The 21721-nt window shown below is 42.4% G+C and overlaps 1 protein-coding gene across 1 annotated transcript; it reads right to left on the bottom strand.

Annotated features, from left to right (window-relative positions):
- Window positions 1-10: 10 nt before the first annotated feature.
- On the bottom strand, window positions 11-21088 carry CCDC174 (coiled-coil domain containing 174). The gene is made up of 11 exons (XM_004033667.3): window positions 20835-21088; window positions 18158-18262; window positions 17062-17162; window positions 13735-13793; window positions 10959-11136; window positions 7563-7658; window positions 5723-5865; window positions 5152-5246; window positions 4489-4621; window positions 2584-2736; window positions 11-1772 (listed from the first exon to the last, which is right to left on the bottom strand). Exons 1-11 carry the CDS (start codon window positions 20874-20876, stop codon window positions 1474-1476), a joined length of 1404 nt encoding a protein of 467 aa, XP_004033715.1. The 5' UTR covers window positions 20877-21088; the 3' UTR covers window positions 11-1473.
- Window positions 21089-21721: the final 633 nt, after the last annotated feature.

Below are 21721 nucleotides of genomic sequence, written 5' to 3'. Positions count from 1 at the left end.
GCTGGGTTAGTTGGGTTTTATGTGTATTTATTAAAAAAAGCAATTACCCGATTAGGCTGACAGAATGATTAGGCTGACCATTAAAAGGACCGGCAACTTTATCCTCGGAGTTTAGAGGTAACTTTGTAAGAATTCAGGATGTTTGTCTAAGATTGCTTGATACTAGGGCAACAAGACTGAGAGCAGAGGGCACTAAAAAGACTGTCTAGGGGTTAGACATCAATTGTGTTTAAGTCTGAGATCTGCCCCTTAGGTACCATATGACCCTGCACAAGTCATCGACCCCTCCACACTCCAGTGTGTCATCTGTAATGAGGATGGGGCACCCCCTTCCACACTGCAGCAGTGCGGGAACAGAGACAATGCCATCGCAGAGGACCCGCAGGGGACAAGCTACTTCACTCACTCCTCTCCTTCCCACTCTTCAGAGAACAAGGACTTGTGCTACTGTATTCTCACAGCACTCACTGGCCTGGGAACCAGCCGTGGGAGCCCTATGGGCCTGGTCATCAACTCTCAACTGCTTGTCTGCAGCTGTAGGAACCCTCTGAGGTGTGGCAGGTAGAGGATGGGGTGGGTGCCCAGGCACGCTGCTGACTTTCTGGAGCCCTGCCCACCCCCAGCCCTCTCCTTATTACTAATGACATGGGAACCCACCTGCTCCACTGTGCAGCCCCAAGTCTGATCCAAGTCAGGCTCCTGAATGTGAGGAAGCCAAGCATGGGGGTGACAGGGAGGTGGGATGCACTGAAAAGCTCTAACCATTGCCGCTAAGGCACATCAGTCTCTGACCAGGTCCAGCAGCCTCCACGCACGTCACAGTCCTTCAACACACATTTACTGAATGCCCACTGCACACAGGAGTGTAGGTAATAGCATGGTATGACAGTAAAATTAAGTAAACAACTCCCACTTCTACCTTTCTGGACTACGAAGAGCTCCTCCTGGTCTTCCTTATCATTTCCTATGTGATTACTTCCGGGTCCTCTTGGAGAACAGAGCATTTTGCCTCCCATGCAGTTTTCCACTGCTTGACAGGGAGAAATTCCTCCTGACCTATGGTCCATCGGCTGATCTGGAAGCTGAACCCTTGGAATAAAGACACCTGCATGCTAGGATTTGCAAAAGGAATGGAAAAGAACCCTTAAATATGAGTAAGTCGTGGGAGTAGATATGATACAGGGTTATAAGCACATCTCAGTGTCAAATTTTACAGAATAAATACTTCTATTCTATCGCAGTTCACATGTAAATCCAGGTAGGTATGTCCCTATCCCACCTAGAATAAAATGAACAGCCAAGTGGCCAAAGTTTCCATAACTTTCCTCCTTGCTGACAAATCCAACCTGAAGTCTGTGCCTCCTAGGGAAAGGACAGGACAAAGGTACAATTCAGTTCCTAAAGTTATTTCTCCCTCTCTGGGAGAGAAAGGCACTGTCAAAGTACAAACCCAAGTCAGCGCGCTTTGAAAGATCATGTCACTTGTTTGTAATAGGAAATCATGTCATCCAGAGTTTTGAAAGTAACTGTGGGGGCTTGTGGTGGGTTGTTGGGGGCAGGAGTAGGTGACGTATGTTCAGGGCTAGGTCCGTGGCTCTGGTCAGGGCACTGCCCTGGGTCACTCTGTGCTGGCCCAGGTCTGCTCCATGCCTGGCTGCTGGAAAAACCAGTTCTCTTCTGACCCACAAAGTAATCTGACGGTGGGGCAAACTCAGGATCTCTCTCAGCCCGGAGATCTGACTGCCTCTTCGACCAGTATCCAAAGGAAAATTCTGGTAAAAATAAGAAAGAAAGTTATTAGAACTGATTAACGAATCAGTTGAATTTATTGTTACTATTATCTAATTGTTTCATATATTTCTTAAAAGCCACCACAAATTATCCAAAGAATAAGAATGGCAACAGCAAAACTATATTACAAGGTATAAGTAATACCTACAACAAGTATAAAAGACCAGGCTAAGAAAAGGGAGTGACTATCTCTAGATGGGGAAATACAGAAAAAGAGAAATACAGACAAATTATCTGCTTGACATGACATTGTAGGTATTTCATATCAAAATACAAATTTTGTCCTTTATTGAGTTTTGGAAGACACAAAAGGGACCTGTCCAACCTTGTCTGGTATTTCATCTCTATTTCTAACAGTGATTCTTGCATTTCTCTTACTTTAGCTTTGGATCTTATCAGCTCAGACAGCATGGGCTAATGTTCTACTGAAATGATCTTTTTCAAAGAGGCATAAACCATAGTCTTCCAAAGAGAGGCTGCTGTGGACACTCTGGAGAATTTACAGAAAAAATGTCCAGGGAAATTCCCCAATGGAACCATGTGTGAATCCAGGTTAGTACACTGGCATGTAGACCATTTTCAACTGAACATAAAAGAGGCTGCTAAAAACAGAGCATATGAGAACACCAAACTTTCATAATACTTTAAAGGCAGGTCCTGAGAAATGGTATTCCAAAGCTGTAAAACCACACAAGGCAGCACAAAGTTAAAACTTACCCCAAGTGCTTCTGGAAAAAAAACCATTTTCCATTCACTGGAGAGTTCTTACACCTCAGAGCCCACCTCCCTTACCTTTTCCACGGTCCCACTCCCGGATGTGTGGCACTCCAGGCTTGGTGTCCTTCCTCTCCTGGACAATGACTTCTACTTTGCTACTCTGGGCAGCAGGACGTGGGGTTGGCACAGCCTCTGGCTCCAGTGGCAAAGGCCCAATAACATCTCCATCTATTTTTTGTAAAAGAATAAGACACTGTTATAATAAAGCCTAAAGCTATTTTTAAAAATACAGAACATGCTAATCCTGAAAGTAAAAGTAACCATCAGTATTTATGAAGTACCTAACATGTCCCAGGCAGTGGATTAAGTCTTTTGTATATAACAGGTCATTTAATTCTTGTAACAATCCTAATAAATTCAATATTTCCATGTTATCCCCATTTTATAGAGGGGGAAAATTAAGCTCAGAAATGGTACACAGGTAGAAAGTGATACGGGCTGGAGTCCTGGGCTGGGCTGGATGGATTTTAGTCTCTGTGCCCCTCACTATGCCTCTCTGCTTCTCCAAACTGGCAATTGCAGGACCAGAAATCCCCAAATCACTCAACTAACATCACAATCTCAGGCGAAGCAAGCAGAGCCAAGGGGATGAAGAGCTGGGGTCTGGTGTAGGCTGTTCAATTTTGGTCACATTTTTAAAATGTAAAAGAAAAATGGATTTTTAAAAAACACTGTGGTGGAGCTTCACATTTTCTGGACATGACAGATGTTCAGGAGATGGAGCAAAATTTGAGAAACAATCTGCATAGCTTAACATGTTATAGAGCGAGCATTTATCTGAAACTAAAGAGATGTTTTTCAAATTCCTAAATGTTTCTGGTCTGTTTTGTTCAGACATTAGGAAATGGCCCATGGCTTCACATAAGCTTTGTGAGAGCTGGAGAGCTATATGTCCCTTCATACCCACACTCCTCCTTTTCCTTTGGGTAACAGAACGCCCCCCAGTTTCAGCTGAGCATGTGGCCACCTTGCTGGAGAGGCCATTTCCCAGCTTCTCCTACAGTGAGGTGTGGCCCACAGGACTGAGCTCTGGCCAGCAGGATGTAAATGCATAGGTTGTATGTAACTTCCCACTCACATCTCTAAAAAGGAAGGTGGCTCCCCTTCCCAGTCTCCCTGCCTACCCCTAGGCTGGATCATGAACAGGTGAGCAGGGGAGCAAGCTTTGACTGTGCAGAAGAGAAAAATACTCTAGGAAATGGCAGAAACAGCAAGACTGGAGGAAGCCTGGGACTAGATGACCATCTAGGGCAGAGCTACTCACATGCCCTGGATACCCACTCACCCACCTACCTCCAAGTTGTTAAGTAGAGAAACAGATCTCTATTTTGTTTGAGCCATTCTATGTAGGAGTCTCTAGATTGATGGCAAGTTAGCCTATACTACCACAACTCATGCAATAAGCTAGTCTGACATAGCATTTAATAGTGTTTCCAAGGGGAACCGTGCTCCAAGTTCCACATCACCAACTTCTGGAGCACAGTTCTTTGGTAAGCTTTGGCAAGCTGTCGATATTCATATTTCTAAATTCTTTTACTATGTAACTTTATGAATATAAATTTATTTAAATATATATATAAAATAACCAATAGCAAAAAATTTAAGTCTAAAACATATATATGCAAAGCTAAACTTTATCTTAAAATATCTCTTTACTTAGTCTCAATTACAAGACTATGCCATTCTAAGATGCAACACAATGTATTGTTGCTTCATATCTTCATCTATAGCCTAAAAATATTGAATGTCATTCTGCATCACTTTGGTTATAAAAATTGCTCCTGCCAGTACCTCAAAGGTATACTGTTTGCTTAAATATAAAACTAAATGGCTAATTTTCACATTGCCAGCCCTATTAGCAAGACATCAATGGAAATAAAATTTTCCCTTTTGAAGTTCAGCAACATAGCCATGATATACCTCTATTTTCTTCTTCTGTTCCACCTTCTTTTGATTTTTTCATCTTTTTTTGTCGAAGTTTGGCAAGTCTTGCCTCTAAGATAGCCTTTCGCTTTTCCTTTATGTTTTCTCGTTTTGTTCTCTGATCTGTTGTCTGAACAGAAAATCAGAAAATTATTTGCTTGAAGCCAAATTTGCAATATTCCTGTTCAAAAAGATGAAATTTTCTTCTAAAAATAGACTAGTTAATTGATCTTCAGGCCACCTCTAAGAAGCTGTCCTTGAGATCCTTACAATGAAGCTCTATGAAGTACTCTCCTATGAACCCTCCGATGTCTTACAAAGTTTCATAAGAGTTCACAGAGCATCTTGCAAGCCTTAACACTCAAGAAAACCAACCCATTCCGTCCTACACCTTAATCCCTTAAGTAACTTTCTATTTTCCCATCCAAGCCACCCCAAAAGTACCACATTTGGGACCAGATTTAAAACATCAAAGTTACACAGGTTACTTGTGAGCAGTTATAAAATTTGAAACACAAAAATAGTATGGCAACTACCTTTATGCAATTCTGAATATCAACTTTAATTTCTAACTAATTTACTAGATTTTTCTGCAGTATGGTCAAGCAAGAAACCAAGCGCTCACATCTTTCCTCACAGTCACTTGGGATTTATCTGTACCTGTTCACGCAGCATCTCTAAGGTTTTCATCTGCTTGTTTCTCAACTCTTTGTCTCGGGCAAAGGCAAAATACCCAACACCAAGTTGCCGGGCCTCTGAAAGAAGTACAAATTACCCAAAAGATCAGACTGTCCTGATCATTCAACTACACTCAAGCCACATTTCCTACCAAAGCAAAAAGAAACACAGTGATATTTGGCACAAGTTTTAAAAAGAAAAAGAAAACAGCTAAGCGAAGAAACAAAAAACCAAAGAAACACAAAAGTTAAACCAAGTTTTCGTCCTGTTTGCCAAGGGAAGCATAACAAGGGTTCGTTTGCTTTCAGCCACGGGCTGTCTCCACTTCTCTCAGGGAACAATCCCTTGGATTACCAGACCCTCTGTCAGGAAGATATTCCCAAATGTGAGTATTTTAAGGCTATGAAGTGAACAAAGGAGATATTTTCTATTTCCAAAGCAGGATCTTTAATTTCCATGTAAAAGCTACTGCTTTATGAATACTTCCCTTTATGTTTGCCATCAGTTTAAGGTTAAAAATAAGATTTGCAAAGCTGCAAGAAAATAGTCATACCATTTTCCCGAATGTCTTCATAATGTACGGGCCCCATGGGCCTCTTCAGAGCCTCTCTTTCTTCTTCCTCCCACTGCTGGCGCTGAAGTTCTTTTCTCATATCTTCAGATAATAGGGTTTTTTCATTAGCAGGACTAATAAAACTAGCAGGAAAACAGAGCAAAAACTATCTTCAGATAAGGACTGAGATATCAGTGTTTAAGTACAGTCAGTTGCATCATGGATAAGTAACACTATTTGATAAAGAAAGGGAACTACAGAGGCTTCTGACCCACAAGACTGCTGGAAAATCAATAAAACAGCCTTCGCCTTTTTTTTTTTTGAGACTAGTCTTGCTCTGTCGGCCAGGCTGGAGTGCAGTAGCACGATCTTGGCTCACTGCAACCTCCGCTTCCAGGTTAAAGAGATTCTCCTGCCTCAGCCTCCCGAGTAGCTGGGATTACAGGCACCCACCACCACATCCGGCTAATTTTTGTATTTTTAGTAGAGACAGGGTTTCACCATGTTGGCTAGGCTGGTTTTGAACTCCTGATCTCAGGTGATCCGCCTGCCTTGGCCTCCCAAAGTGCTGGGATTACAGGCGTGAGCCACTGCGCCCGGCCAGCCTTCACCCTTCTTACTCAAGCACCAGACTTGTTACCTTAGCGTGACGGAATCTTGCCTGAGCACTCAAGACAAAAAACTTTCCTTCCACCCAGGTCCTGGGCTGACCAGACGGGAGGTGGCCCAGGCAGGGAGGAGGAACTCTGGGTCTCCTCCTGTGGATGGTCTCTCATCTGGGGACATGAAAACTGCTTAACACTGTGGCCTGAGTGGTGTCTCCTGTCCTTGCAGATGGCTGGGCCCTGAGAGGCTCAAGGTTTCCATTCTCCCTTTCTTTTTTTTTTTTTTTTTTTTTTTGAGACGGAGTCTCGCTCTGTAGCCCAGGCTGGAGTGCAGCGGCGTCATCTTGGTTCACTGCAGGCTCTGCCTCCTGGGTTCACACCATTCTCCTGCCTCAGCCTCCTGAGTAGCTGGGACTACAGGCGGCCGCAACCACGCCCGGCTAATTTTTTTTTTTTTTTTTGTATTTTCAGTAGAGACGGGGTTTCACCATGTTAGCCAGGATGGTCTCGAACTCCTGACCTTGTGATCTGCCCGCCTTGGCCTCCCAAAGTGCTGGGATTACAGGCGTGAGCCACCGCACCTGGCCTCCATTCTCCCTTTCTTATGCCAAGCCAAAGGCTACCTGCTGGATGCCTAAACCTGCAGGACTTGGACAAGGTGGAGTTTCTCCCAACACTTTTCACATAAAAGTTCCTATGGTAAGAGGAATTTATTCCCCTGGATGTTTCAGATTTATCTCTTAGCTCTTATGTTTTAGAGTTACCTCTTAGGTCTTACGTTTTAGAGTTATCTCTTAGGTCTTAGGCCCTGTTGAAAAATCTAGTTATAAGGCCCTTACTTCAAAAATGCAACAATACATAAAGAAAAAGTGAATAAGTTCTCTCCCTGGAGCCACTTGTTTGTGGGATAATCAAGTGTATATTCTCAAACCACTTTTCTCCACAAAGGCTGGTTTGCTGGTTTGGTTTGGGCTTATTCTGTTACTCTGTAGTCAGACATCCTTCCAAGTAAAAGAGACAGCTCTACTCATCCACCAGTCAGGTTGTTCCCCAAGTGTGGATTATGTGTGTATGTGCATGCTAACCACTAAAAAGTGCTTCAATCAATCAATCAATCAATATCTCCTTACTGGAGCAACAGAGATCATTAATTATAAAACAGCCTCCCCTCACCAAACAATCCCTGTGGCTGCATTTCAGACCTTGGCAGAGCTCTGTATACCACACACACTTACAGTCTCCCCTGAAGATTTTTATCCATCTCCAGCAGATCTGGCAAATCCTTTCTCATACAGCGCCGGGAACGCCCCAAGGAGTCCACGTAATCCACCCTGAAATGAAAGCAAAAAGATGTGAAGAAGGACTTGTACACTTGTTCACCTAAGTCAGGGAGTAGGTGAACAGTGAAGGGGGAAGATAGGCCTCACTACCAAGAAGAGCCCCCAACCTCAGAGACCACTACCACTGATAGGAATATGCTTTTTAAAGCTGACACACAATAAGCTCATTGTGCCCCTTATTAAATATTAGTTTTAGAAACTGTTAATAATAATTTTGATCATTTATGCCTTTGATCTCACAGATAAATCACCCACACGGAATTTTGCTGCAGCATCTACGAACTTACTTTAATCTAGTTGAGACAATTCCAGACATTTTATCAGTATCTTAATAACTTTGCCTTGTGCCTGAGATTCTCAACTTGCTCATTTCCTCACAGTCTTCAAGTCTGACCTTTTATTCTTTCTCTTATTTCCTCTAATTGGTATAATTCTACCCAATGTATTAGCAATCTCGTAATGTAAGAAATGCACAGTATTTTTCAGAGTTGGACTCTTCTTAATTAGGGGGAAGCCAAACACCATACCTCTCTCCTCATCTTTGCTCAAACTAGACAGTGGTCAGACAGCTAAGCCAGGCAGATAGCAAGGCAAAGTGAAATATTCTGACTTCCTACAATGGAAAATACGGACAGATGTTCATGAAAAACATCTCATTTGTATTATGACGCAACAGATATTTTACCTTTTAAATTATGGGCAGAGAACCTCCTAGAGCCTTTAGCAGGGTACCGAATACACAGTAAGGTCCAATAAGTACTAGCTGGCAGACCAATTCAAGGTCAGATTCAGCAGGTATGTGGCTTTGCTTTTGTTAGCAATTTTTTTTCCTCTCAAGCAATGCTGATTTCAATTGTTAGTTGTGATTTAAAAACTGAGTGTTTACTCTAGTACTGAAGCTGATTATCACAAGAAATAAAACCTCCAACTGCAGCAAGCAGTTTCTTTCTTCCTTTTTTTTCCCCCCAAATGGATGGGGGAAGAAAACCATCTAGCCAGATGGTCTGTGTAATTATTTACAGTATCTTTACGGAAAGATTTTCTACCACCTGGAATTTAACTATCAAAAGGATTTTACAAGCAATTACAATTCTGGAGCTTAATTTAAAAACAAAAAAATGTGTCAGAACTGCTTGCAGAGCGTCTTCCTTCACCATATGGTGGCATGTGACACCTTCAATTGCCCTCCAAACTCTTCAAATCACTAGCAAATTGCTTGTAATCACACAGGCATTAATAAGCAAAAATTTTTAAAAAGACATTAGACCTTTCAAAGGAGATGAGATTTCTGCTATGAAAAGCAATCATAGACCATTCTGTTTCTGGAGAAGGCCTCCAAAACGTACAGATCTCATTAAATAGAAGTGGCAAGACAGTAGTCAGCCACGGCTCCATCTAATCAGCAATCACTCACTGAGCAACCCCTGCAGGCAAACAAAGCTTTCCTCAGGCAAGGAGAGTAATACAAGAGGGCTAACAGTCATGCCATCTTCCAAGGGTCTGGGGAAGTTAAGGCACACACCCATGAAACGCTTATTAACAACACTGGGTACGTAAAGACTACCAAAAGTTTGCTAAAATCTTTTTCTGATAATGAGGCCTAGTATGTGTCAATAATAAATAAAAGGTAATACCCGAAGAGCAGGAAGTATATTAAGTGCTACCTGACTTCAGATGAGGGAGCAATCACTTAGACATTAGAAATGATAGGCCAGGCATGGTGGCTCACGCCTGTAATACCAGCACCAGGCAGGAGGATTGCTCAAGCCCAGGAGTTCAAGAAGAGCCTAGGCAACATAGTGAGACCTCGTTTCTACAAAAAAAATTAAAAACTGAGGCAGGAGGATTCCTTCAGCCCAGGAGGTCGAGGCTATGATGAGCCATGATCATGCCACTGCACTCCCACCTGGGTGACGGAGTGTGGAGACCCTGCCTCAAAAACAAATAAATAAAAAAGAAAGAAAGAAATGATGAAGAAAGACACCAAAAGAAGAGACTGCATGTTCTTCTCTTTTGGTTCCTTATAGCTTGCAGGCTGATACCTGTTCCAAATGGTATCAAACTATTTAGATCTAAGTTTTTAAGAAAGTAGGTAATAAGATACCTGTTTTATCCCAATGAGAATGTTATTTCTAAACTAACATGGATGCCCTCAGTAGAATGAAGATGCAGTTTCTCTGCCATCCACAGTAGCTGGGACTGCTCTCTTCAGCTCATCAATGACTGCCCACAAGGCCAAAGGCTGACAAAAGATGAACGCCTGCTACAAAGAGTCCTGAGCAGTTCCTAACAAATGCCCACCACGAGGAGGATATTTGAGCCTTGAAAGGAGGATAAGAAGGATCCCAAAGGCAAGAGGATGGGTTCCCAGGAAATTGTCAGAGCATCAGTACAGCTCTCAGCAATTTCAAGCACTGCTGAACAGTTTCCAAACAATAATATCTTAGGTAGAAAAAAATCATTGTAACAGAATTCCCATTCTGGTCTCTCTACTTATTGATACAAAGTCTCCTTAAGGAAAAGACGAGTTTGGTTCTTCTATCATTCATCTACATATAGGCAAAATTCAGGAAAATGTCAATAATAAAGGTTTACAAAATGCCTGCTTATACTCCACAGGCTGCACTTTCTTGTGTAGCCCGGAACACTTACTTCTTGAAGGGGGGGGGGGGGGGGGTGTTAAAGCAAAGGGCCATGGGAATGAGGCATTATAATCTCTATTTTATAATGGAAGATCCTGAGCCTCAAAGACTGAGGAACCTGATTAAGATCATACAGCCAGTAAAAGGTGCAGATGGAACCATCCAAGGCCCACGAGTCCACACCACAGTGCCAAACAATGTCACAGGCGGAGTAAAACACACTGTGCCACCTCTGCCAGCTTCCTTCTCCTAGATAACAGCTCTCTACCATGTCAGAACGAGAACACGGGTAAGGCAGCAGCACAGGTACAAAAGGAAGGCACTCTGCCCGCACTGTTTCACGTTAGTGAGCCAGGCAAGCCAAGTCTGCCAGGCACTGGGTTTCCTTGGGCCTGGCACAGAGCTGGGCACACAGCAGAAGCCCATTCAGTATTTGTAATTATATGTAATTATTGTAATTATGTCTTCATTTGAGCTACTGTTTTTACAACTATAATAACCTAATCCAACCTAACTTAAAGGGAAGTCTCAAAAGAACACCCAGGAAGAATAAAGAGAAATGGCTTGATAACAACCCAACAAAATCACTCCCAAAATGTCAGCTCAAGTCTGAGGATGTTCCTCTGAGCTAATCCATGATGTTACCAACCATTCTTCACTGGGGTCTTGGGGAGGAGGGATCTCTCCCTCAGGAAGGTTTTCCTCATCGTCGTCCCTTTCTCCTGCCTTTTGAGAATCTCTATGGGCACCAGATGCCTCCGTTTCTTTGCGCTTGTCTATGATCTTCTGTGTGAAATCCACAAGGTACATATCCTCTACTTCTTCATCTAGGACATAAAAATCAGTTTTCAGACATCAAAAAGGAAAATCACACATGGAATTGACAAGAAGCAGTCACACTCATTGCCTGGTGGCCCCATCACCCCTGACAGCTCATCAGCCAATGCCTCCACTCCCCAAATGTTTACAAAGACACACAGCTACCTTGGGAACTGACATATACTACACAAAAAAATCTTGAAAAAGCCTAAAGTTTTCTGTTGCCTCATCAATACACTACCTGAGTGAGCCAAACCATCTTAGAATGTCATTTTAAGATAACACAACAGTCTGATTTTATGCAACTCATCCAACCAATTACATCATACGGAAGCAAAACTGCATTTTCCGTGTCACCAGATCAGGACAGCAGAACTTCTTGCTTTAGGCGTTATGTATCTGTCTCACCATGTGGGCTGGATCACTAACCCTGATTATACTGCTGTGGTATGGTAAGTGTTTTAAAGGTCATAATACAGGTAAAAGAAGTCATCTGAGTTCTTGTCAAGCCAATGAACACCAATTCCAGGCAAGGCATAGAGCCAGGCCCTGCAGGGCATATACAGATATGCAAGACACCCTCTGCCTGCAGGGCTTATGGTCCACTCGAGGAGCTAAAACACACACTGAAAGTTAAACAACAATCCGTGACTTACCTAATTTAACCCAGGATAGCTCATGTAGCACAAATAATGTATACCTAAAGTTTCATTATGCTGGATTTAGGACACAGTCATTTGAGTCTTTTTCTCTGATGACAGAGATTAAGCTATATTGAACCCACATTAAGCTCCCTATTACCAGGGGTGGTGTTTTCCCCACCTTAGGGTGAAGAAAAACTGAGGCTCCAAAATATAACTTGCCCAAACTTGCAGGTCTGACATATCTATCAGGAGGTAGGCTTGCTGGCTTTGACAAAATCAGGTCTCTACCCTCACACTCCTTTGGACCTGATTTCTATATTAACAATATAAGTAAAGTTTGAATCAAAAGAGAAAAGACTTTAATAAAATAATCTTTTTTTTTTTTTTTTGAGTCTGAGTCTCACTCCGTCGCCCAGGCTAGAGTGCAGTGGCACTATCTTGGCTCACTGCAACCTCCGCCTCGCGGGTTCAAGTGATTCTCCTGCCTCAGCGTCCTGAGTAGCTGGGACTACAGGTGCCTGCCACCACGCCTGGCAAATTTTTGTATTTTTAGTAGAGATAGGGTTTCGCCATGTTGGCTGGGCTGGTCTCAAACTCCTGACCTTGTGATCCACCCGCCTCGGCCTCCCAAAATGCTGGTATTACAGGCATGAGCCACCACGCCTAGCCTGAAATAAACTTATTTTTTAAAACCACGAAATACCTGAAATGGAGAGGAAATGTCTGAGTTATAAGGCCATAGGCTAGTGAAGCCTCCTGGTAGGCAGCCATCCTGCTGCCCCTTCAGGAAGAAGGCAAAACCTCTCCCACAGTACCTAGCTTTGTTGAGTGTCTGACCTTCCTGTGCCAGGCTCCTGCTATACAGGGAAAGTGCCCCTGCTGTCTGGGAAGAAGCGGTCAGGGACCTAGGACCAGCCTGGCCTCTCTCCTACTGTACCTGGGCCCCAGCCATGCTAGGCTAGGTGACTCTGTTGACCTCTGGCCCTGCCCTCCTCAGCTGGTCTGCTTACCAATCTACCCCTGCAGGATCCCTTTCTCCAGCTTGCCAAAGCTAAGCCCAACTTCTCCCAAAAGACTTCCCTGATTACATATTCACTTTCCCTGCCTCATAAAATCTCTTCTACTGTTGTCTAATTATGGATTGGGTTTTTTCTGGGGGATATGAGAAAAGGGAGTTTTTTTTTCTTTTTTTAGAGACAGGGTCACACTCTGTCACCCAGGCTGGATCATAGCTTGCTGCACCCAGGATGCAGTGGCATGATCAACAGCTCACTGTAATCTCAAAGTCCTGAGCTCAAGCCTCAGGCTCCTAAATAATGGGACTATAGGCATGAACTACCATGTCCAGCTAATTTTTAAATTACTTTTTGTAGAGACAAGAGTCTCACTATGTTGCCCGGGCTGGTCTCAAACTCCTGCCATCAGGTGATCTGCCCGCTTTGGCCTCCCAAAGTGCTGGAATTGCAAGCGTAAGCCACTACACCCAAACAGATTTAAAGCAATTATAAGCACAACACAGAAAAAAAATAGAAAATAGAGGGAAAATAGGGAAAGAAGAAACATAACTCTAGCACCTAACAGAACCACAGTTCCACCCAGCCCAACCCACCCTGTTTTAGCACAGCTGTAATTGTAGGTAATTGCGGCCTACTCAGACATTGTTCCCTAACTTTGCTTTGTTCTGTGTCATTTTCCTCCACCAGATGACCCTGCCTTGAGGGCAGAGACAGAGGATCTGGCTTCCAGTACTTGTTTGTCCCTTCCAGGCACCTAACATGCTGCCAGGCACCCACTAGACAATTGGTAAATTATTGCTGATTTTCTTGTCTCTGTGCAGCCATGGCAAGTAAAATTTTGACGTCTAAATTTTCTCTCTACTCCTAGTTATTTTAACAAGTAATGTAATATCAAAGGGCTGTATGCATTATAGAAAATGAAGTAGAAATAACAAATTTTATTTACCTATAAAGTCTCCTTTAGTCATTTTTTCATATAATTTGGCTTTTTCTTCCAATTTTTCCCTAGGAGAAAAAAAAATACAAGTATTAGAAATGGTCTTATAACTGTTCATCCCGGTTGCCCCCACACTCCCTGCCTGACAGGTACCATCTGCCCATGAGGCCCAGCCTGTCAAGACAACCACAACCAGCACAGACCACACCATCCTGAGGAGACCCTCAGACCACCCTGCCCCATGTCTGCTCTGCCAAGGAAAACAGAAGCTCCGTGAGTGCATGGCCTGTGTCCTCTTATTTATTACTTGGTCCCAGGGCCTAAAATAACACTTGGCACACAGTAGGTTCTCAATCAATATTTGATGAATGAATAAGTGGATCAACTGAATTAAGAATCCAACAACTTAATTTAACTGCCAACTTAAAACAAATATCAACATTCCAACAAAGCAGCCTCTCTGCTCACAGTATTCTGATGACATGTATTTTTCAGTGGTACAGACCATGAGAGGGTAAGCAATTCTTTATTCTGGAAATACTTAATGATGGTAAAGAGAAGCCCCAAAGAGTTCTCTTGTGAATGATCTGCGAGTTCTCTTGTGAATGATCACTCTTAATCACAATGTCAGAAACATTCCTCTTTTATTTTACACATCCATTCACCAAGTACTTATTGCATACCTCCTACCTGCCAAGCACTGTTTTAGGCACTGAGGACTCACAGGAACAAGAAAAAGTCCCAGCTTCCTGGGAGTTCCCATTCTAGAGATGGAGAAGGACAATAAAGAAATCAATGAAAAGGAGGACCTGAGACTGTGAGAAGAGCTGTGAGGGGAACAAACACATGCCAGCAGAGAGGCCCCTTGACATGCAGTAATGCAGTGCATGGTGGACCGGCTCACTCATATCAGGCTTCTAAGACCCCTATTTTGGAGGGCTCTTACTGTAACTAGCTGGTCATCAGAGGATCTTACTGTTTTAATGAAAAGAAAACTAGAAAAAATTTAGAAGTCAAACAGAACACAAAGCAACAAGCGTCAGGTTAGAGTGAGTGGGCAGGACACTAACTGAGAGAGGGCAGTCAGGGGAAACCTCTCTGAACATGAAAACGGAGCCATGGCTTGCACAGCAAGAAGCAGCCAACCACAGGAGGATCTGGGGGCAGGGGAGGCAGGTCAGAAAAAGGAAAGATTAAGTGAGAATGAGCTTGACATTTTCAAGAAAGAGAGACCAGTAGAGCAGAGGTTGCTGAGCAAAATAGAGAATGGTGCAAAATAGAGACAGAGACAGGCAGGGACGAGAGCACGTGAGAAAGCATATGAAACTTGGTGCAGTGTAGCAACAGTTTTCAGGGGTTAGGAACAGACTACAAATGGATAATCGAGATCAAGGAAGGTGTCAGGGAAACGGCCGCTGGATTTAGTGGATGAGGATGTCACTAGTGACTTTAAAGAACAATTTCTTCTGTTGAATTAGAAAGATGGAATTCAGAGCATGTAGAAAGATAGAATTCAGAGCATGAGAGCAGGGACACTGCCTGCAACCTCTAAGTGCCAGACACTATTTATCTCCTTTAATTCCCTAAAGGACTTCATAACCTAAGTATTAACCACCTCACTTCATAGATAAAGAAAGAGTCTTAACAGATAACTAACCTGCCCAAGGCCTTCTACCTCAAAAAAGCCTGGGACTGTGCTTGCGTGTTCTGAGCTCTGGAGGGAGGCAGACATCCTGCAGTTGTCTTGACTCCCACAACACAGCAAAACCAAAGTGCTTCATAAAAGTTACTGCATAGAAAAAGCACAGCAAAGTGCCAAGAAAAACTCTTGATACACAGAGCAAAATAATAAAAGATCATGGTAACTTTGGACAAAATTAAAATTCTGAGAATATGTCCAAGAGTGGGAAATGTCTCAAAACTGATCATATCTTTAAGTAAAGCCTGAGGTCTGTTGGGGACAGGTCAAATGCTAAGAAAAAGTCCCCAAATGGGCTAATATTCTGCCTTCTATCTTCAGACCCAAGATTGCTGAGCAACCTTGGCAACTACTGTTTGGGACCACAGAATTTTATTATTCCATGTATCCAAAAGCACATGTAGCAGTCATGCCAAACATTGAAACTTGGGATTCTCTCTGAGGGTGATGCTGCCTTTTCTTTAGAAAAATAATAAAGATGGAATGACAGAATTAGAAAAATCATCATTCTGAAACCAGCAATGTGATAACTGATAACTATCAAGATTCATCAATGATAACAAATCACTGCATGGAAACAAGTTGAAGAGGATATTCACACAGTCTCCAAATTTCCCACTTCAGATTACTATTAATTACAAATTGGGGAGGCACCTTTACAGCGGTGAAACCAAGCATATATACCTTAACCAAGTAATCAGACCTATCAACACCAATAACGACTCAAACTGACCTTATGAGCCTCCTGATGTGATTCAATGGGAAGGACACACCACTGCCCACATAGTATTCTTACCAAAAACATTTCATACGACTCTAATTGGTTGTGGGACACTGCAGAAGTAACTGGCCTGGACCCTTCAAAAACGTTAATGGCATAACAGACAACCAAAAGGCAAGGGAACAGTTCTAGATTAAAGAAGACTAAACAGATTTGACAACTACAAACAATGGGTAATCTTTGAATCCCGGATTTTTTTTTTTAAATCTATAAAGTACATAATTGTACTGGGATAACTGGTGAAATCTGAATACGGACCACAAAATAGATAATACTAATTTATCAGTGTTAAATTTCTTGGGTATGATAGCGGTATTGTGGTTATGTAGGAAAATGTCCTTGTTCTCAGAAGATATAGGCTGAACGATTTATAGGGAAAGTATGAAGCTTAAAGTCTCTCTACACACGCGTGTGTGTGTGTGAGAAAGAGAGAGGGAAAGCACATGTGACAAGATGTTAACTGGGGAATTTAGGTGAAGAATATTAGAATGTTCTATGTACCCTTGAAGTTTTTCAAAATAAAAGGTAGGGGGGAAATTTAGGGTTTCTAAATTCTAATGTCATCCCACCTAGCCCACACCATGGGAAAACTTCTTAAAAATGTATTGATAATCTTAGTGTCTAACAAAGGCTGACAGCAAGAATGTTTCATCTTATAAACTGTGACTATGTTTTACCTTTTTATAATACTACAGATATATCTGCAAATTATATTATTTTTAGAGTACTTAGAGCATTGGGCTAGAAGGATGTTAAAAATAAAATTTGTAAATCAAAAAGGACAAAATTTGAACTTCCATTTCTCTGCCTGGGTAGCCTCAAAGCTAACTATATTTACCAGAGCTTATAACTTTACCTTGCTTTGTCTAAAGTCTTCTGTTCTTCAATCTTCTGTTCAGCATCCTTCTCAGCTCGATTTGAAACGCCTACATTCTGTTTGCTCCAGATACTTGGTTTCTGGAGAATAATTTTAGAAGACAAAACAGAACCACATGATTGCCAAAAAATCTCTACTTGTGCATCAGGAAAAAAAAAACAAAGGAGACCATGAGTTCTTATGAATCAATGGAGATAACTAGATAAGCTGTGTCCTACAAAGATACTGACTATACATGGCAAGCAGGAGCTAAAAAAAGAGCCCTCAATTATATAAATAACTTTTTTTTTTCTTTCAGACAGGATCTCACTCTGTCACCCAGGCTGGAGTGTGGTGGTGCGATCTCAGCTCACTGCAGCCTCAACATCCTGGGCTCAAGTGATCCTCCCACCTCAGCTTCCCAAGTAGCTGGGAATACAGGTGCGCACCACCATGCCTGACTAATTTTTTTTTGTAGAGATGGGGTTTTGCCATGTTGCTCAGGCGGGTCTCGAACTCCTGGGGTCAAGTGATCCGCCTGCCTCAGCCTTCCAAAGAGATGGGATTAGAGGAGTGGGAACCACGCCCAGCCTAAAGAGCTTCCTGAGTGCAGAATCACTTCCTACTATCTTTTATCTCCTGAATGATTACAACCTAAATCAAGATTAATGAAAATGTACATATTACAGAGAATTAGTAATACAAATAGTAGACACTATTATCTATAAAACTGGAAAAATTCACAGCTCTTATACACCCTGATATTTTCTACTATATTCCTATATTATCTAATTGTTTATCTCTATTTGGATACCTAACACCTATAGAACCAGATAACCTTCCATCTGTTTATGAAATGTAAACAATCCACATTTTTCCAAAAGAAGTGCTAAAGAATTAGCACATTACTATGTACTTTTATATAATCTTACTAATTTCCATTTTAATAACATTTCATGCAGATGTTAAATACAAGATAGAGATTTTTCCTTAACATTTATGTGTACAGATACCACTGACAATTTTAAAACACTTAAATATGGTATAATTCTCCCATGTTTGGAACCAATGGAGATAATTAGATCTTATTTTTTACCTTGTTAGTTGTTTTTGGTTTTCCAAAAACTCCAGAATCTTTTAGAAGTTTTTCTTGTTTGAATTCTTCTTGCTTTCGGAAGAGTTCAGCCTTAAGATCTACCAACTAGAATGCAAGCAGTAAGTAAACAAAAATATTAAATTCTTGCAGGTGACTGGATTGCTAAATTATTATAATTTCCAAAGGAATATTTCAAGTTCCACTAAATGGACAAATATGGCTAAAAAACTAAATGTTTAAGTAACTAAATGTTTAAATGAAGAATCCAGTACACAAATTAAGCTAAGTCATGTTTCATTCTACCTCTGCTGCAAATGCATTTTTACTCTAACTTTCAACACTCGAGGCTTTCCTTAGGCAAGGAGAAAGTGATAAAGCAAAATAAATTAATGAAGTCTGCATCTTTTAGTTTCAGATTAAACTTGCATTATTAAGCACCTTCTCTCTGACTAGCACTGCACTCACTTAATCATCACAACTTATTTCTACAGTGAAATGCTGTAGAAATAACGCTGAAGAGCAGAACATAAACATGAATTAGACATACTCTGCCTCAAAGAGCCTACAATGTAACAAGGAAAGTAATTTATAATACCAACAAAATAAAACAAATGACTCTAGAGTGGAAGAAAGTAGCACACAAGTTCAGATAACGGAGCATTTCCTTCTGAGTAGAGTGATCAGAGAAAGCTTAGAGCAGAGCCTTTAAAGACACATTATTTCAACAGCTAGAAATAAAATAGACTGGGTGAATTATAACAGCTCCACGTTTGACTTAATCCATTTCAAAAACCGTAAGCTTGGCTGAATCACACGGTTCAAGAACAGGAAAGAAGGCCAAGGCATAGGGAGTGGGGCAGTTGGGTGAATATTAGTACCTTTCCCTCAGCTACATTAATTACCCCTGCCTACTCTGCAAAAAAGGATATAACAACAGTTTCCTTTTTAATGGTCCAGGTACAGCTGCTTATATGGGTCCAGGTACAGCTGCTTATATGGATGGGCATTTGTAAATCAGATACTTAATCACTGTCTTAATCATCAGATACTTAAAAAAATCACTTTATTTGTTAAGGAAGATAAAAATGGCTAAGTTCAGCTTCCATTTTGGAAGAAATAAATTTAAAAGGTAACCATTTAATAATGCAAAGGGCAGTTTCATTGCAGACCCTAATACTGTAAATTCTTAAAAACAAATGAAAAACTTCTACTTTTTCTTCTAAGCTTACTTAACCACACCAAATTTTCCAGCCACATATCTTCCTAGTCTACAACTGTCTATTAACTTTAAAAGATGCTCAAAAAAATGTAAATTCTCAAATAGCATTCTTATTACAATTACTGCTAACCTGTCAGTATAGGTTGGCTTTAATATTTATAGCTTTTTGGTTCCTAATCTTCAAACAAACGTAATAACTAGTACCAATTTTAACCAATAATAGTTACCAATAATAACTAGTACTCAAATATTGGGACACCTATATGTTTTCCTTCCTACTCACTTTGTGTCCTAATACTCTGAAGTAAATTCAAGATTAAATCAAAGGTTGGGCAATTTGCTCTGATGATGGAAAGGCAGCAGCTTTGGAGTCAACTAGACTGAGTGAGAAAGGGTCTATCACTAAGATTTCTTCCCCCTCCGCCCCCCGCCCCCCAGACGGAGTTTCGCTCTTGTTGCCCAGGTTGGAGTGCAATTGCGCGATCTCGGCTCACCGCAACCTCCGCCTCCCCGGTTCAAACGATTCTCCTGCCTCAGCTTCCCGAGTAGCTGGGATTACAGGCGTGCACCACCACGCCCGGCTAATTTTTTTACTCTTAGTAGAGACGGGGTTTCTCCATGTTGGTCAGACTGGTCTCAAACTCCCGACCTCAGGTGATCTGCCCGCCTCAGCCTCCCAAAGTGTTGGGATTACAGGCGTGAGTCACTGCGCCCGGCTATCACTAAGATTTCCGTCTGTAAACTGGGGAAAGCTACTTCATCTTTCCGGGCCTCAATTTCATCATCCATAAAACGGAGATATTAATAGCACCTACCTCCTAAAGCCATTGGGAGGATTCAATGAGATAGTGCATATAAAGTGCTGGCACAAAATGTGTACTTAGAACAAGTTTTCTTTCTAGAGTAGCTGATGTAATAAATCTGCTTACATCCTTTCAGACCTCACAACTCCCTATGCCTGCATTAACAACTGTTTAGTTCCAGGGAGGGTACGCTGGACACTTTCGGGTCCTGCGGAATATGTCACACTCTAAAGTTCTGGGAGGACTTTGCGGGTCCCTGGATGGAGGAGAAACCAGGAAGAGGATATGTCTGCATAGCAAAAAGAAGCTAGGGTTCCTCCTGACTGTAAGGGAGAAGGCTGACGAGGTGCAGGTCCTTGTGGGCAGGGCAGAGGGGAGGCAGGGAGTTTCCTAACCCACGGGACACCAGGTTCAGATCCGTGTCCGAGGGTTCTGGCCCGGGCGTATGTCAGAGGAGAGTAGCCCAATTCAGGGTCCTGTAAGAAAACTGAACCGGATCCCCGCCGAGAAGAAAATCCAGTTCGGGGGTTCCTGTTTGAGGGGAGAGGTCAGGTCTCTGGGTACCCGAGTGAAGAAACAAGCTAGGTCGACATTCTTGTCTGATGGAGACACGGTGAACCCGGAGCCCGTGGAGTTACCTCATACCCTCACTCACCGAGGAGGCCGTGACGTCCAAAGGCTTTTTCCTACGGTCCATGGTCGTGGCAGAGGGTCCCGGCCCAGGAAGGACCCTTTCTACCCCACACAGGCCTCGTAAGCCTACCTCCGTCGCAACCGGAAGTGTCTTAGATAGTGACACTGAGTTTGCGTGAGTTTGCGACGCGAGTTTGTCAGCTCAACGCCATCTTGAGAAGGTCAGAGTGTGATGCGTATTACGTTCGCCATCATTTTGGAAAGGTCAGAGAGTGCGGAGGTTGACGCTAACTGCTAAGGTCATCTTGAGGGCGGAAGGTAACAAGGATTGGTGTGGGCGCCATCTTGAGAAGGGCGGAATAAAGCTTTTGATTGCGATGGACGCCATATTGGGTGGGGCGGATGTGGGGTTGGGGACAAAGATAACGCCATCTTGGGGAAGGCTGACGCTTGAGTAAGTGAACTCGAGCGTCTCGGGAAAGGTGGATTGGGAGGACCGGAAGAATCTTAACTACAATTCCAGGACCTGCTGCCTGGCACTTTTCACACGTTAAATAGTTGGTTCTTAAAAGAGCGTACGACATAAGGATTATTATATTAATCTTAGTAGAAATAACAAGAATAATAGCTAATATTAATGTAGTGCTTATTATGGGCCACTTTACATATTTCAGCTCTTAAGAACGTGAACTCCTGGGCCGGGCGCGGTGGCTCACGCCTGTAATCCCAGCACTTGGGGAGGCTGAGGCGGGTGGATCAGGAGGTCAGGAGTTTGAGACCAGCCTGACCAACATGGTGAAACCCCGTCTCTGCTGAAAATACGAAAAAAAAAAAAATTAGCCGGGCGTGGTGGTGCGCGCCTGTATTCCCAGCTACTCAGGAGGCTGAGGCAGAAGAATCGCTTGAACC

Source organism: Gorilla gorilla, chromosome 2 (genome assembly GCF_029281585.2).
Source record: "Gorilla gorilla gorilla isolate KB3781 chromosome 2, NHGRI_mGorGor1-v2.1_pri, whole genome shotgun sequence".
NCBI classification, from domain to species: Eukaryota; Metazoa; Chordata; class Mammalia; order Primates; family Hominidae; genus Gorilla; species Gorilla gorilla.
Note: the sequence above shows the minus strand (reverse complement) of the source record. Positions and strands in the feature narration are given on the sequence as shown.

Bases quoted from the DNA above. Each gene is read 5' to 3' on its own strand.
- CCDC174 (XM_004033667.3), bottom strand. From the start codon at position 20,876: ATGGACCGTAGGAAAAAGCCTTTGGACGTCACGGCCTCCTCG. The intron at 5,866-7,562 runs GTAAGTGTGTGT...TTTTCCTGCTAG, and splicing joins AAAAATCTTCAGGGGAGACT to TTTTATTAGTCCTGCTAATG. The intron at 4,622-5,151 runs GTACAGATAAAT...TTTTCTGTTCAG, and splicing joins TAGAGATGCTGCGTGAACAG to ACAACAGATCAGAGAACAAA.